Source organism: Loxodonta africana, chromosome 3, assembly GCF_030014295.1.
Source record: "Loxodonta africana isolate mLoxAfr1 chromosome 3, mLoxAfr1.hap2, whole genome shotgun sequence".
Classification (NCBI taxonomy): domain Eukaryota; kingdom Metazoa; phylum Chordata; class Mammalia; order Proboscidea; family Elephantidae; genus Loxodonta; species Loxodonta africana.
Window position 1 is genome coordinate 17,704,751 of NC_087344.1, and position 18,029 is coordinate 17,722,779.

Here is an 18,029-nt window from a genome sequence, read left to right on the forward strand (position 1 = left end):
GCAAAGGGAGGAGGGATCAGACAGATGGGGGAGAGTTCTTTCACAAGGAGGAGCTATTAGATCTGCACTGTAAATTAGACATAATCACTTATCTTGTTCCGAGAGTGCTCTTATATCTCAGATTCCGAAGGCGTACATGGGTTCTACATGCTGACTTGGACCCCCAGGGGTCTTGCTAGGGAATTGGGGCTGCACCCCACAGAGTCATGTCCGACAACTTCTTGCTGCTTCTGCACTGTCTTTCCCTCCCCTTGTCACTCAGTCCGATTTCTTAACTTTGCCTTTGATATTCAGGGTTCCTAGCTTGTCATATATATAATTGAATCACTTGTTTTTTGGGGTCTTTGTTGTAAGAGGGGCCACTGGAGGCATCTGGCTCCTCTGCCAACTTCCCCATGCCTACTCTCTGAGCCCAGGTATATCTTATTATGTTTTATCTATTATTGCACATATTTGAAGTGAATGGAGTTAAGATGGCAACGGGTAACACTACAATGCCAACTTGTCTCAAGTTGATTTTAATATATCAAATAACCATAGATTAAATTTCTTTACCTATAGAAATAGTGGTAAAATAAATTCATAAACACATGAAAATATTGAATTAAAAAAACGACAAGTTTCTAACTGAATATTCACTTAAAACACAATCTTCATCTGTTAAATTTTGGTTAAAATCTAACAAAATTTACTGAATATGGATAAACCACATTTTTAATGTTGTTCCTGTCACATTATAATTTCTCACAACTCTATTAAAAATCAAAAGCCCTGATTTCAACCCACAATCTCCCAATATAAAGAAAAATGTATGTTAAACTAACATAAGGAAGTTGGAAAAGGTGGTTATAGAATTCTAAATAGGGAGTAACAGATCTAGATCTGCTTATATTGATCAGGGGCAAAACCGATCAGGGGATAGGCTAGAATATCTTTTAAAATACACAAAAGATAGGCTAAGTTTCAGGAAACAGTCATTATTCTTAGAAGAAACTGCTGAGTTTGCATTTCTACATTATATTAGCTATATTTATATATTTTCATATTCACGCATATAAAAAAAAACTGTACTTAACCAAAACCAAACCAAACCCACTGCCGTCGAGTCGATTCCGACTCATACACACCTAATATTGATTTTGGTTTTCCTGATACCGTTGATTAGATAGAGATGTCCTTTGTTGTACGTAAGAAGAAAAGATCGGAATCCAGTTGGAAAATGATGATGGGTCCGCATATACAATGTATGTGACATGGAGGTGAGCACAACAGGTGCAGCAAAGTGAATGGCATGAAGCTGGTCTCATAGGAAATCAACAATCCTGAACTCCACCTTCTAAAGTCTTGGTCTTCTAGGATTTTTACTGCCTTGCAATCAGAATGACAATAAATGTGTTGGGCTAATGAGGAGCTTTGGATATTGAGCCTCCAGGGATAGAGAGACTCCAAATAGGCTGCCTGGAACATCTCACTTTAGAGTTCTTCCCCTATAAGGACACATGACCCTCTTCCCAGAGATGACCCTTTTTGCCCAGGAGTCTAGTGCTTCACTCAGACTCTCTGTCCTTCCTGAGGACATATCTTCTGTCTTCTGCATCCAGAGCAGATGTCAGGTATCATTCCTCAGCCAGCCAGGTAACCTAAAGTCCCCTAGTTAATATTTGGAAAGTTAGTGTTTGAAAAGGGCATCCAGGAGAATGATGCATGTGAAGAGAGTACATGCAGGAAATGACTGGAACCAAGTCTTCCATGGGAATCTTGCTTGTCTGTCTTTTTCTTGCCAGGTTTTCTTAGAACTTTGCACCAATATCAAAGAGTCCTCATTCTGCTAGTCTCTTGCTCTGTCTCTACAACTGCAAGGATGATTTTCCTGTTGAGCGGAACCCTAACCCTTGTCAAACAAGATGACCGTTACAAAATTTTCTGACATTAACTTGCGATCTTGTGGTGGTAATGGCAGAGGAGGGTTTGTCAGCTCCATTTTATCTTCCTGGTTCTTAGTACATGTTTGTATTATCTCCATTGCCCTTTCTGATCTTTGGGGAAGGAGATGGAGACCCAGATTGACTTATCAGGCTGCCTTCTAAGTCTATCTATTTCTATTTATAAAATTACTAAATATTTAAAATGATCATAAAAGCACGGATAGTGTAATAAGAAAATAACCATTCCCACCCCTTTCCAGAAGAAATTAATGTTGACATTCTGCTAGATTAGCTTCAGGTCTTTTTTTTTTAATTTTTTTTGAATAACCAAATAATATGCATACAGAATTTACCACTTTTGTATCCCCCTCCATTCCTCTTCTTCCTTCCCCAAGATAATGTTTGCCTCTGGTGATGCTGCTGCTACTGCTGTTGGTCCAGTGACCACACATTTGATTGTCTTGTCACCCAGTAATCCCATCAGATTCATCAACAATATGGAACCCAGGAACCAAACAAGTGTTTCAAAATTTCTTCTCCTGGGACTGACAGAAGATCCAGAACTGCAGCTTTTCCTCTTTAGCCTATTCCTGGCCGTGTACATGGTCACTGTCCTTGGAAATCTGCTCATTGTCCTTACTGTCAGCTCTGACTCCTACCTGCACACTCCCATGTACTTCTTTGTCTCCAATCTGTCCATTACTGACATCTGTTTAAGTACAACTACCATCCCAAAGACGCTGGTGAATATCAAGATGCAGAATCAGAGCATCACTTATACAGGCTGCCTTAATCAGATTTTCTTTGTCCAGGTTTTTTGTGGTTTTGAAAATTTTCTTCTTGCAGCTATGGCCTATGATCGCTATGTGGCCATTTGTCACCCACTGAAGTACACAGTCGTCATGAACCCTTGCTTCTGCAGCCTGCTAGTTCTACTTTCTTTGTTCATCAGTATGGTGGATGCACTGCTCCACAGTCTGATGGTTTTGCAGCTGTCCTTTTGCACAGATCTTGAAATCCCTCAGTTCTTCTGTGAACTTCCTCAGGTCCTCAAGCTCGCCTGCTCCAGTACCCTCATCAATAACACCCTGATATATTTTGTGGCTTGCATATTGGGTGGTGTTCCTCTCTCTGGGATCGTATTCTCTTACACTCGAATTATCTCCTCCGTTTTAAGAATGCCATCAGCTGATGGAAAGCATAAAGCTTTCGCCACCTGTGGGTCTCACCTCTCTGTTGTTTCTTTATTTTATGGGACATCTGTTGGTGTGTACCTCAGTTCTGCATTTGCACTCTCTCCCAAGAAGACTGCAGTAGCCTCAGTGATGTACATTGTGATCCCTCAAATGATGAATCCTTTTATCTACAGCCTAAGGAACAGGGACATAAAAGTAAGCTTGAAAAAACTCATTGGTAGGATGCCTTCTATTTAGTGATGTGTCATCTGTGCCAATTCACTAGTTATACTAAGACCTATCATTGAAAAACTCTCCCTGCTGGTCAGCATCAGCATCAACAACACATAGTTTCATCATCTACAAAATGGTAATTATATTTTCTCAGGGGTTTTAGATAATTGGAAAATATTTGAACATCACCAGTGAAAAGGACTTTGGTGCTAATAATTAAAAGAATCTCAGGCACTAATATGCTCAAAAAATGAAAAGGACTATCTTTCATTAGAAAGACTTCAGAGATAGGGAATGTACAGGAATAGGACAGTAGGGCTTCATTAGTCCTACATGTGGTGGCTTCATCCCAGGACTAATTTCCCTCATGGTCTCTGGATTTTTGTAGCAGATGCAGATATAATACCACACACAATACTCAGAGAGAGAACTTACTGTCCTTCCTAGGCCTATTGTTAATAGACTTTTTGATGCAGTCATCAGAAGACATGCCTCCTGTAGTAGGTTAGGTGGTTGCCCCCAAAATGGTATTTCCACATCCTCATTCTTGGATCCTGTGACTATTACTGACATGATAAGAGGGTTACTGTTACCCTAATTGGACCAAGGGTCTTGGCAGAGAGGGAGATTAAGCCTGGATTATCCTCATGGGCCTAATTGCAATCACACATAGTCTTATAACATAGACAGGGCTGAAGACACAGAGAAAAGTAGGAGGCAATGCGACCATAGTGGTAGAGGTTGGAGTGATATGGTCACAGGCCAAGGAACACCTGGAGCCACCAAGCTCTTTCTGAAACTGGAAGAGGCAATGACTGGTTTCTCCACGAGACTCTTCTAAGTAGTATACCTCTGCTGACACCTTTGTTTCTGACTTCCAGCCTTCAGAGCCGTGAGATAATAAATTTCTCTTTTTAAGCAATCAACTTTGTGGTAATTTTTTATGGCAGCCAAAGGAAACTAATACACTCTCCCATCACCAGTGAGAATAGGAGCGTATGCCCCTTCTTAATCTAATTCCCGATACTGGGGAAAATGGTCATTATACGAGACTTAAGCTGACCGTTTGGAGTGCAATTCCTTTGGGAAGTCAACCCAAACCACTACAAGCACTTAATACAGTGCCTCCCACATAGTAAGTACTCAGTAAAACTGAACTGGTATCATTGTGTTCCATTTCTTGCCAATATTCACAAGTTATGCAATCCTTTTGCTCTCACATATTTTTGCACTTGCATCAGTAATTATATTTGCTTGCCTTTATTTTAACATCTATCATAGGCTTTTTCTAGTCTTAATTATATAGTCAAATGAATAATTCTTGGGTAGGCATGATAAAAGCTGGTAATATTTTTCTGGCTCCTTATTTGGTTTGACTTCTCCTAACTGATTTATTGAAAAGAACTGATGTGAGTTTTACATTTCTCCTTAGTCACCTTTTGTCTTGCTGTGCTTCTTACTCTTCTCTGGCACAGTCTACAGACTCCATTTGAGTAAAATTAATCGAATCACTAGAGTTTTAGAGTATTGGCTACTATCTTGGACCTCTTGTCCAAAACGTTTTAACCTTTTGGTGATCCTATTATTTTCTGCTCTGAATTTTATTTTCTCTTGATATCATGTGTTTTCATTAATGGAAGTATGCTGAGTCATGGAGTGTGTTTAAATTTTTGGTTGATAATATGGATTTTGACAAATATTATCTGGCACTACATGGTTATAGTAATAAACTTGTTGCATTCTCAAGCCTGCTGATTGATGGGTGACTGTCTGTCCCAGTGAGTTTTGGTTGCTGAAAATACAGTGGGGCACCTTCCATTACATGGGGGAACTTCTGGTTTTCCAAAGATGACACTCAAAAAAAGTAATACAATTCCCACCCTCTCCCCAACAACAAAAAAAAATTCAGGAAACCAGAAATATTCTTACAAGGCTTATCTAGGAGGTACAAAGGCCAAAAGACATAAAATTTTAATCCAATCACACTTCCTGATTGCACTTCCTTACTTGCAAGCCTCGTACTCCAGGTATTTTGCTTCAACTAGGTTTCTTTCACCTTTTGCTATTAGGCAAGACCTCACTGAAGGGCAGCAAATACTTGTAGTGAGAAAACCATACTCCCAAAGAACTCCAGAGGCATAAAAAGTAGTTGGGATATCGTATGTCCATAGGGCAGCAAAAGGGTGATGTCTCTTTATGAGGGAAATAGTTTTTCTATGAACAAGATCTTTACTTTGAGGAAGACACGTTGAGTGTAAAATAGGACAGGAGAAAAGGTAAATTGGCAAGATTAAGGAGACGACTTTTCCCACAACTACAAAAAAGCTGGACTAGAAGTCATAATCCTCTCTATGCGTGTGGAGGCGAGAGCAACAGGGGCCTCAGAGGAGAGCCAAGGGAGTGCAGGAAAGTCTTCTGTTCATCAAAGAGGGTAGAAGGTTCAGGGGAGGGGTTATGTTTAGTAACATTCCTGGAGGACAGACACCTAACGTATCTTCTAGTGCTGAGCTTCCTCCATTGATGTCTGCAGAACTCCTGCAGTGATGAGCCACCTGAGACCCTGTTCATATGGCAGATTTCTGGACCTCACCCAAGAACTACTACCTTATAATCTCTGGGGAGACAGCTGAAGGATGATTGTTTTTAATAAGTTCTTTTTGGGATCCTGATGTGCTCAAGTCTGAGAAGCATGACTTTCATATTAGGAGACCATAGGAGAATGTATTTAGAATCTGGAGTATGAAAGACCTTTCCTCAGTTTTACTTGTTAAAATATCATACACAAATTAGTGTGTGAAATGTGTCTGTAGTTCTTAAAAAGTAGCAAGATAATGACAAAATATATATCTGTCAGGGATTGAAGTATAAAGAAAAAAATCCCCCCAAAAATGTGTGTATCAGTTGGACTGGGCCATGATTTCTGGTATTGTGTGATTTTCCTACACGTTGTAAATCCTGTCTCTATGATGTTAATGAGAGAGGATGGGCAGCAGTTGTGTTAGACAGGACTCAACCTATAAGATTAGATTGTGTCTTGAGGCAATCTCTTGGGATATAAAAGAGAGATGCAAACAGAGAGACAGGGGAACCTCATACCACCAAGAAAGCAGTGCCAGGAGCAGAGCGTGTCCTTTGGACACAGGTTTCCTGTGCAGAGAAACTCCTAGCCCAAGGGAAGATTGATGAGAAGGCCAACCCAGAGAGAAAACCTTCCCGTGGTGCTGACACCCCGAAATTGGACTTCGAGCCTACTTTACTGTGAAGAAATAAATTTCTCTTTGTTAAAGCCATCCACTTGCGGTATTTCTGTTATAGCAGCACTAGATGACTAAGACAATACTTATCACCAGATGAATAAATAAAGCATTATCGTCACCACAGCATGCACTTGAGCAGTCCCCAATCATATCACACTCCTCATCTCCTGAACTCTGTATCATTTCTTTGATGTTCTTTTATTAGGTGAATCCTATGAAATTGCCAGGATTTGAGAGGATACACATACTGACATTTTCATAGGATATAACTGCACCTTTTTATCACCCCCGTATATATCTATTAAACCAATCTGACTCTTTTTGAACTTGTTAGAAATCTAGCCATTTTTTCTTTCTTTTTTTTTTTTAGCTGTAATAAAATACTCATCACATAAATTACCATTGAAAACATGTTAAAAATCACAATTCAACGGCACTAAGTAAATGCCAATTTTGTGCAACAATCACCGCTGCCCGGCTCCAGAACTTTTTCATCCCCTAAAAGGAAACCCCATATCTATTAGTCAGTCACTCTCCAATCCTTTCTTTCCCCAACTCGGGCAACCACTTATCTTCTTTCTGTCTCTATAGCTTTCCCTAATCTGATATTCCATACAAATAAAATTTTATAATATGTGGACTTTCGTGTCTGGTAGCATAATTTCAAGGCTCTTTTATGTTATAGCATGCATCAGTACTTCCTTCCTTTTTGTAGTTGAGTAATATATCATTGTATGGTTTTCTCACGTTTTGTTTATCCATTCATCTGTTGATGGGCATTTCAGTTGTTTTTACTTTTTATATTTTATGAATAATAAAGCTATAAATATTTCTGTATAAGTTTTTGTGTGGACATATGTTTTCATATTTCTTGGGTGTATACCAGGAATGGAATTGCTGTGTCAAATGGTAACTTCATATTTTTCCATTTGGGAAATTGCCAGATTATTTTTCAAAATAGCTGCACCATTTGAAAATCCCACAAGCATTTTATGAGGTTTCCCATTTCTTTGCAACCTTACCAACACTTGTCATTTTCACTTATCATTATTTATTGTTATTATTATTTTTATAAGGCCTCTAGGTGGCACAAACAATTTGTTCATAGCTACTAACCAAAAGGTTGGCAGTTCAAATTCACTCATTGGCACCACAGAAGAAAGGCCTGTCAATCTGCTTCCATAAAGATTAGAGCCAAAAAAAACCCAATAATGCCATTCTACTCTGTAACACATAAGGTCATCATGAGTGCAAATTGAGAAATTATTATTCTTGTTACTATTATTATTACCATACAAGTGGTGTGACATGGTACTCATTGTGATTTTTGATTTTCATTTTCCTGATGACTAATGATGTTGAGCATCATTTTAGGTGCTTGTTGGCAATTTGTATAACTTCTTTGGAAAAATATTTGTTCAAGTTCTTTTCTCGTATTTTTATACGGTTTATCTTTCTGCTGTTGAGTTTTAAAAATTCATTACATACTCTTGATATTAAACTCTTATCAGATATATGATTTGTAAATATTTTTCCCATTTTATGGTTGCCTCTTCACTCTCTTGATAATGTAAGTGGATGGACAAACATATTTAATGTTGATGAATTACAATACAACTACCTTTTTGTTTGTGACCTGTGCTTTTTTAAGAAAGTATTTCTTAATCCAAGCTCATGAAAATTTGCCACTACGTTTTCTTCGAAGAGGTTTTCAGTTTTAGGCCTTATATTTTTTGATCCACTTTGACTTCTCTTTTCTGTATGGTATGAGGCAAGGATTCACCTTTATTTTGATTTATTTATTTTGCATGTGGCTATCCAGTTGTCTTAATACCATTTATTGAAGAGATTTTTGTTTCTCCATTGAATGGATCTGGTCCTAAATGCTTAATCTGCATGTATGAATTCTCCATATTAGTTGTTTTTCCCATCACTGTGTTTTTGAAATTCAAACCTGTGATTGGGAGTAACACTATCTCTTTTATTTTCAATGCTTCATACTTTCACATTATGTAAAGTAACATCACAAAAGTTCTCCTTTTTTGATGTTGAAAGAAATTTTGCTAGTTAGTTTTTTGCTTTTATGAATAAAGCTATTTCAATATTCTCACACATGTCTCCTAGTGGAAATAAGGAAGAATGTTATACTTGAGGAGAAGTAGGTTATTGGACATAGGGGAACACCATTTTTATCTGGGTAACTTTAAAGCGTTTTCTCAAGCGGTTGAGCTAATTTACACTCTGACCGGTTGTGCCTTGCATCCACATAATCAACATATATTCTTGTAGTCTAACAATCTGGTGGATGTAGACTATTATTGAACTGACAAACATTTCTCTTATTATGAAAGTGAGAGTCGTCTCACATGCTATGGGACTTTACCTTTCCCCTTTTGGAATATCTGTTTATAATATTTCTACTGAATAGCTTTTTTCTTATTAATTTATAAGATTTCTTTATTTAATTGGGATATTAATGCTTTATCAGTTATATGCCTTGCAAACTTCTTCTTTAGGTGTGTGGCTTGTTTTGCATACCCTTTAGTGCTTTGGTGATGAACACAAGTGTTTTCACTCTATTTCTCTCCAGCCTTTTCTCTTGTTCTGCTCAAGAATGTCCTGGAAGGTCAGTGGAGGCTCTCTTTTGGATTGTATCACAACTCACTTTCTCCCTCTGCCCAGACCTACTTTCTTCAGTTTTCTTTCAAGATGCTAATCTCAGCAGCACTAACAAACCATTGGCATGCTAATTATGCTTCTCAAGAGAACACAACTTGATGCAATAGAAAAACATGGCAAGTTAGATGGTGATAAGTGCTGTGAAAAATATAAATCAGGAAAGAGAGGAAGAAAATAAGGTGGCATTGCAATTTAGATAAGTGGGCCAGTAGAAACTTCACAGAGAAGCTGACTTGTGAGTAAAGACCTAAAGAAGAGTGGAAGTAAACGCTGTTATATGGACAAAGGACCAACTATGCATTCCTGGAATTAAAGCAAATTTGACAGAAAGCATTATCTTTTTTCAACGTTGCTGGATTTGATTTTTTGAAATTTTGTTAGTAATTTTGCAGTAATAATAGTTGTTGTTGTCGTTAGGTGCCATAGACCCAGTTCCAACTCACGGTGATCCCATGTATAACAGAACAAAACACTGCCTAATCCTGCACCATCCTCACCATCATTGCTGTGTTTGAGCCCACTATTGCAGCCACTGTGTCAATTCATCTCGTTGAGGGTCTTCCTCTTTCTCTCTGATCCTCTACATTACCAAGTATGATGTCCTTCTCCAGGGACTGGTCCCCTACTGATAACATTTCCAAAGTAGGTGAGAAGTCTTGCCATACTTGCTTCTAAGGAGCATTCTGGCTGTACTCCCTCTCAGACAGATTTGATTGTTCTTCTGCAAGACCGTGTTGTTGCCGTTAGGCGCCGTCGAGTCGGTTCCGACTCACAGTAACCCTACGCACAACAGAAGGAAACACTGCCCGGTCCTGTGCCATCCTCACAATTGCTGCTATGCTTGAACCCATTGTTGCAGCCACTGTGTCAATCTATCTCATTGAGGGTCTTCTTCTTTTTCACTGACCCTCTACTTTGCCAAGCATGATGTCCTTCTCCAGGGGCTGATCCCTCCTGACAACGTGTGCTAAGTATGTGAGATGTAGTCGCACCATCCCTGCTTCTAAGGGGTATTCTGTTTGTACTTCTTCCAAGACAAAGTCCATGGCATATTCAACATTCTTCACCACAACCATAATTCCAAGGCATCAATTCTTCTTCTGTCTTCCTTATTCATCGCCCAGCTTTTACATGTATATGAGGTGATTGAAAATACCATGGCTGTGTCAGGCCCACCTAAGTCCTCAAAGAGATTTCTTTGATTTTTAACAACTCAAAGAGGTCTTTTGCAGCAGATTTGTCCAATGAAATATGTCCTTTGATTTCTTGACTGTTGCTTCCATGGACACTCATTGTAGATCCAAGTAAAATGAAATTCTTAACAACCAATTCTTTTCAGTACAGTGACTCTGTGTATTCCTTTCATCTTCTTTTGATGCTTCCTGTGTCATTCAATATTTTGTCCAAAGAATCCTTCAATATAGCAACTTGAGGCTTGAATTTTTTCTTCAGTTCTTTCAGCTTGAGAAATGTTAACCATGTTCTTCCCTTTTGGTTTTGTAACTCCTGGTCTTTGCGTATGTCATTATAATACTTAACTTTGTTTTCTCAGTTTATCATGATGTTGCTTATTGGTGCAGTTGTGAGGATTTTTGTTTTCTTTATGTTGAGGTGTAATCCATACTAAGGTGATAGTCTTTGATCTTCATTCGTGAGTGTTTCACGTCGGCTTCACTTTCAGCAAGGAAGGTTATATCATTGGGATATTGTAGGTTGTTAATGAGCCTTCCACCAATCCTAATGTTAAATTCTTCTTCATACAGTACAGCTTCTTGGATTATTTGTTCAGTTTACAGATTGAATAAGTATGGTGAAAGAATTCAACCATGACACACATCTTTCCTGTTTTTAAATCATGCAGTATCCCCTTGTTCTGTTCAAATGACTGCCTCTTGATCTATTTACAGGCTTCTCATGAACATAAGTAAGTGTTCTAGAATTCCCATTTGTTTCAGGTTGGGTTCTATATAAGGAAAACCAGTGAAGCATATATATGTGTATGTGTATATATATATATATTTAGAGAGAGGCTTATCTCAAGGAAACGGCTCACACGGTTGGAGAGGCTGGCAAGTCCCAAGTCTGTGGTCAGGATTTAGGCTAGAGGCTTATCCTGATTCACATTGCTGCAGGGGCTAGCAAACCCAAGATCGGCAGGTAAGCTTCTACTTCAAGTCCTAAAAACCTGAGGTCAGATGATGAGGAGCCAGATGCAAGATCCAGAGTGAAGAGCCTTGCTGGAACAGCCATTTACATACTGGAGGCAAGCCACGCCCCCAATGAAACTCCATTTCCACATATTGGCTGCTTATAGCAGATCTCATGATGGAGTTGTTTACATCATTACGTAACTGCCAAACTACATCATAGCTGTGAACCCACTGAGAATCAAGGACCAGCCAAGTTGACACACAACTTTAACCATCACAGCATTCTTCACAATGCTATCCATAATTGTTAAGATCCACACAGTCAAATGCCTTTGCATAGTCAATAATACACAGGTAAACATTTTTTCTGGTATTCTCTGCTTTCAGCCAAGATCCATCCGACATCACTAATGATACCCTTTGTTCCTAGTCCTCTTCTGAATCAGGCTTGACTTTCTGGCAGTTCCCATGTAATGTACTGCTACACCTGCTTTTGAATTATCTTCAACAAAGTTTTACTTGTGTGCATTATTAACGATATTGTTTGATAATGTCTGCATTCTGTTGTATCACCTTTCTTTGGAATGGGTACAAATATGGACCTCTTCCAGTTAATTGGCCAAGTAGCTGTCTTCCAAATTTCTTGGCATAGATGAGTGAGTGCTTCCAGCATTGAATCCACTTGTTGAAACATCTCAATTGGTATTCCATCAATACCTGAGGCCTTTTTTTTTCGACAGTGCCTCCAGCATAGCTTGGACTTCTTTCTTTGGTACCATTGGTTGCTGTTCATATGCTATCTCTGAAATGGCTGAACATTAACCAATTCTTTTTGATGTAGTGACTCTGTGTATTCCTTCTATCTTCTTTTGACGGTTCCTGCATCATTCAATATTTTGTCCACAGAATCCTTCAATATAGGGACTCGAGGCTTGAATTTTTCCTTCAGTTCTTTCAGCTTGAGAAATATTAACCGTGTTTTTTCCTTCTGGTTTTCAAACTCTAGGTCTTTGCACATGTCATTATAACACTTAACTTTGTCCTTTCAAGCTGCCCTTTGAAAGCTTCTGTTCAACTCTTTTACTTCAGCTTTTGCTTTAGCTACTTGACATTCAAGAGCAAGTTTCAGAGTCTGTTCTGAGATCCATTTTGTTCTTTTCTTTCTTTCCTACCTTTTTAATGACCTTTTGCATTCTTCCTGCATGATGTCCTTGATGTCATTTCACAAATTTTCTGGTCTTCAGTCATTAGAGTTCAATGCATGAAATCTATCTCAAGATGCTCTCTAAATTCAGGTGGGACATAAACAATGATGTACTTTGGCTCTCATGGACTTATTTTAATTTTCTTCAACTTCGGTTTTAACTTGCATATGAGCAGTTGATAGTCTATCCTGTACTCTGCCCCTGGCCTTTTTCTGACTGATGATATTGAGCTTCTCCATCATCTCTTTCCACAGATGCAGTCAATATGATTTCTATGCATTCCATCTGGTGCGGTCAATATGTTTATGTTGTTGTTGTTAGGTGCTATCGAGGCAGTTCCATCTCCCAGTGACCCTATGCATAATAGAATGAAACACTGCCTGGTCCTGCACCATTCTCACAGTCTTTGTTAGGCTTGAAAACATTGTTGCAGCCACTGTGTCAATCCATCTGTTGAGAGTCTTCCTCTTTTTCGCTGACCCTCTACTTTACCAAGCATGATGTCTTTCTCCAGGGACTGATCCTTCCTGACAACAAGTCCAAAATATGTGAGACACAGTCTCGCCATTCTCGCTTCTAAGGAGCACTCTGGTTGTACTTCTTCCAAGACAGATTTGTTCATTCTTTTGGCAGTCCACAGTATATTCAATATTCTCCACCAACACCACAATTCAAAGGCATCAGTTCTTCTTCCGTCATCCTTATTTATTGTCCAGCTTTTGCATGCATACGATGCGATTGAAAAAATCATGGCTTGGGTCAGGAGCACAGTAGTCTTTAAGGTGACATCTTTTTATAGTCCCCGTTCATGCTGTTGAAAAAGGTACTTGCGATGAAGAAGTGGTTGGCCTTGAAAAATTCTATCATGTGGTCTCTGATGCTGTTTCCATCATCAAGTTCATATTTTCCAACTACCGATCCTTCTTCTTTGTTTCCAACTTTCACGTTCCGATCACCAGTAATTACGAATGCATTGTGATTGCATGTTTGGTAGATTAAGACTGCAAATGTTGGTAGAAATCATCATTTTTTTTAAATCTTTGTCATTAGTGGTTGGTGCATAAATTTGAATAATACTTCTATTAACTGGCACTCCTTGGAGGTATATGGATATTATGCCATCACTGACACTGTTATACTTCAGGATAGATGTTGAAATGTTCTTTTTCCCAATGAATATGACACCATTATCTTCAATTTGTCAGTTCCGTCGTAGTAGACCATATGCCTGTCCTATTCAAAATGGAGTAAGAGTACTTGGAATTTTCTTTTCTTGTGATAACTATGTCTGCTTTTGATATCAATGTTACATTGGCATTATGAAAAGAAATAGATAATATTCTTTCCCTTAAATTTTCCGAAATTGTTCCTTCCTTTAAGTTTGTCTATACTTATGCTCACCAAATCTCTCTTCTCATATCCATCTGAGGTTAGTTCAATCAGGCTCTCTTCCTGCATGCAACAGAAACTGCTCCTGAGGTGTTACCAAAGTCCTCTACCATGTTATGTATAGACTTCAATTCTCCATCTGTAGTCACCTCGCCTGTCAGCAACATTGACTAAGTCTAGTCCTCATTGGAATAGTTTCTTCTCCTGGTATAATAGGCTGCATAATTGCCCCAAAGACAAATGGTCCTAATCTGTGGGACCTGTAAATATTGCCTTATTAGGGAAAAGGTTCTTTGCAGATGTGATTAAGTTATGATCTTATCCTGGATTATCTTGATGAGCTCTAAATGCAATCATGTATGTCTTCATAAGAGACATGCAGAGAGAGATTTGACATATTCAGAAGAGAAGGTAATGTGATGACAGAGGCAGGGATTGGTATGATGGGACCACAAATATAGGGAAGCCTGAAACCAACAGAAGCTCAAGGAGACAACAAATAGATCTGACTGTAGAGTCTCTGGAGGGAGCAATGCTCTGCAAACACCTTGATTTTGGCACAGTAAAAGTAATTTCAGACTTCTAGCCTCTAATGTTATTATGGAATGACATCAAGGACATCATACATGAAGAAAGCAAGAGGTCATTAAAAAGACAGGAAACAAAGACCAAAGTCATTCTTGGAAGAGACTCTGAAATTTGCTCTTGAATGTCAAGTAGCTAAAGCAAAAGAAAAAAAATAATGAAGTAAAAGAGCTGAACAGGAGATTTCAAAGGGCAGTTCAAGAAGACAAAGTGAAGTATTATAATAACAAGTGCAAAGACCTGAAGATGGAACAACAAAAGGAAAGAGCATGTTCTGCATTTCTCAAGCTGAAAGAGCTGAGGGAAAACCCAAGCCTTGAGTTGCAATACTGAAGAATTGTATGGGGGAAATGTGGGAAACCCTAATGGCATAATGCTTAAGTGCTACAGCTGCGAACTAAAATGTTGGCAGTTAGAATCCACCAGGCATTCCTTGCAAACGCTATGGGGCAGTTCTGCTCTGTCCTATAGGGTCATTATGAGTCAGAATCAATTCAACGGGAATGGGTCTGGTTTTTTATTTTTATGAGTAAAATGTTAAATGACTCAGGAAGCATCAAAAGAAGATGGAAGTGATACACAGTCACTATACCAAAAAAGAATTGGTCTACTTTCAACCATTTCAGGAGGTACCATATGAAGAGAAATCAATGGTACTGAAGGAAGAAGTCCAAGATGTACTGAAGGCATTGGTGAAAAACAAGGCTTCAAGAACTGACGGAATGCCAATATAGATGTTTCAACAAACAGATGCAGCCTGGAAGTACTCAATCATCTATGTCAAGAAATTTGGAAGACAACTACCTGGCCAACTGACTGGAAGAGATCTATATTTATGCCTATTCCCAAGAAAGGTGACCCAACCGGATGCAGAAATTATTGAACAATATCGTTAATATCACATGCAAGCAAAATTTTGCTGAAGATCATTCAAAAGTAGCTGCAGCAGTGTATCGACAGGGAACTGACAGGAATACAAACCTGATTCCGGAGAGGATGTGGAACCAACGATATCACTGATGATGTCGTATGGATCCTGGCTGAAAGCAGAGAATACCAGAAGGATGTTTACCTGTGTTTTATTGACTATGCAAAGGCATTCGATTGTGTGGAACAGAACAAATTATGCATAGCATTGCAAAGAATGGGAATTCCAGAACACTTAATTGTGCTCACCGGGGACCTGTACATAGATCAAGAGGCAGTCAGCCAAACAGAACAAGGGAACACTGCATAGTGTAAAGTCAGGAAAATGTGTCAGGGTTGTTTCCTTTCACCATAGCTATTCAATCTGTATGCTGAAAAAATAATCCTAAAAGCTGGACTATATGAAGAAAAATGGGGCACAGGATCAGAGGAAGACTCATGTACCATCTCTGTTATGCAGATGACACAACCTTGCTTACTAAAAATGAAGAGGACTTGAAGCACTTACTCATGAAGATCAAAGACCACAGCTTTCAGTATGGATTACACCTCAACATAAAGAAAACAAAAATCCTCGCAACTGAACCAATAAGCAACATCATGATAAACGGAAAAAAGGCTGATGTTGTCAAAGATTTCATTTTACTCAGATTTACAATCAACACCCACAGAGGCAGCAGTCAAGAAATCAAAAGACTCATTGCATTGGGCAAATCTGCTGCAAAAGACCTCTTTAAAGTGTTGAAAAGCAAAGATGTCACCTTGAAGACTAAGGTGCGCCTGACCCAAGCCATGGTGTTTTCAGTTGCCTCCTATGCATGTGAAAGCTGGACGATGAAAGAGGAAGACCAAAGAAGAATTCACACCTTTGAATTGTGGCGTTGGAGAAGAACATTGAATATATGGTGAACTGCCAAAAGAATGAACAAACCTGTCTTGGAGGAAGTACAAACAGAGCGCTCCTTAGAAGCAAGGGTGGTGAGACTACATCTCCCATACTTTGGACGTTTTGTTGGGAGGGATCAGTCCCTGGAGAAAGACGTAATGCTTGGTAAAATAGAAGTTCAGCAAAAAAGAGGAAGGCCCTCAGTGAGATGAATTGACACAGTGGCTGCAACGATGGGCTGAAGCATAGCAATGATTGTGAGTATGGCATTGGCCTGGGCGGTGTTTTGTTCTGTTGTACATAGGGTGGCTATGAGTCGGTATGGACTCAATGACACCTAACAACAACAACATGGTTAGTGATGTGAAAAAAAAAAAATGTGTATTGAAGCTACTACTATGAATTTGAGAAAGGTTAGTAGCAAATTCTAAAAAAAGAATAAAACTTTTGTTACATGCTAAGCCCATATTGATTACAGAGATTACATTACAAACAGCTGAATACAATACGCAGAAACAGGATCAACCTTTAGTGAACCGTATTTAGAACCAGCTATTACAGCTGACATTTTTTAGGATTGAAGTTGATAAAGTTGAACTGATAAATATTATCTCTTGTATTTGTACAGATAATATGTATACCAATATAATAAACTGTATTTTTGAGCCTAAACATGATGTCAGTCTCCCTGATATTTTTGTTGGAAGAGGGATGCCTTTGAATATACTGTAAAAAAAAGAAGGCTAGAGTCTAATTACAGAAATGTTCTGTGTCCCTGTGTGCATGGTACTTGCAATGCATGTGAACAGAAAGACTTGGAGAAAAAAAGGATGCCATATCCCTGGTGCAGGAATCAGCCATTGCTAGGTTTTTCTTTCTCTGAGCCTTGCTCCTTAAGGATTTTCACTAGCCTGGGATCAGAATGGCAACAAAAGAATCTGACTAATGAAGAGCGTTGGACATTGATCCCTCAATGCCTACAGAGATTACAAATTGTCTATGACACACAACAGCCTTGCCCAGGTCAGTAGGCAGCACACCTCAGAAAAACAGATCATTACTTCTGCACAAAAGCTGGGTCTTTCTATCTTTCTGTGCTCCCTGAGCACAGCACTTCCATTTTTATCCTTCAGTCTCCAGAGGGGAACTTTTATCACTCTTTAGTGTTGGCACCGAAGTAGTCTGAAGTTCCCTAGTTTATGCTTTGCAAATAGGGAGAGATCTTTGTCTACCAGTCCATCTGGGGGCAGCTGTGAGGTAAGTACTTGCAGAAGATGAGCAGAATGGAGTCATTTGTGAGGTGTTTGCCTAATTGCCCATCCTCTTCACATGTTTCCTTTTACCTTTGCACCAATACTTGAACAGATCTTATTCTGCTAATGTCCTACTCTGACCCTAAAATTCCAGGAACTTTTCCCATCTCAACACATACTTGACCTTGCTCAATTTTGTTGAATGTTTTAGATTTTTCCAAAATTTTATTTAGTATTGTTTTGAGAGAGCAGGGGTGTATGGTAATCTTCTCCTTACTTTTTTATATTTGATTTTTAACATTCCTTTTTATGGAAGATCATTTGTCTTCACCCTGTTACCTGGTTATGAGAACTTTGTGGGAGG

The 18,029-nt window shown here is 38.9% G+C and overlaps 1 protein-coding gene across 1 annotated transcript; it reads left to right on the top strand.

Annotated features, from left to right (window-relative positions):
* The first annotated feature begins 2,316 nt into the window (after positions 1-2,316).
* LOC100673164 (olfactory receptor 7G2-like) lies at positions 2,317-3,424 on the top strand. The gene has a single exon (XM_003423586.4). It carries the CDS (start codon positions 2,324-2,326, stop codon positions 3,356-3,358), a length of 1,035 nt encoding a protein of 344 aa, XP_003423634.4. The 5' UTR covers positions 2,317-2,323; the 3' UTR covers positions 3,359-3,424.
* The last annotated feature ends 14,605 nt before the right edge of the window (positions 3,425-18,029 follow it).

Coding starts and splice junctions, on each gene's coding strand:
- LOC100673164 (XM_003423586.4), top strand. CDS start 2,324: ATGTTTGCCTCTGGTGATGCTGCTGCTACTGCTGTTGGTCCAGTGACC.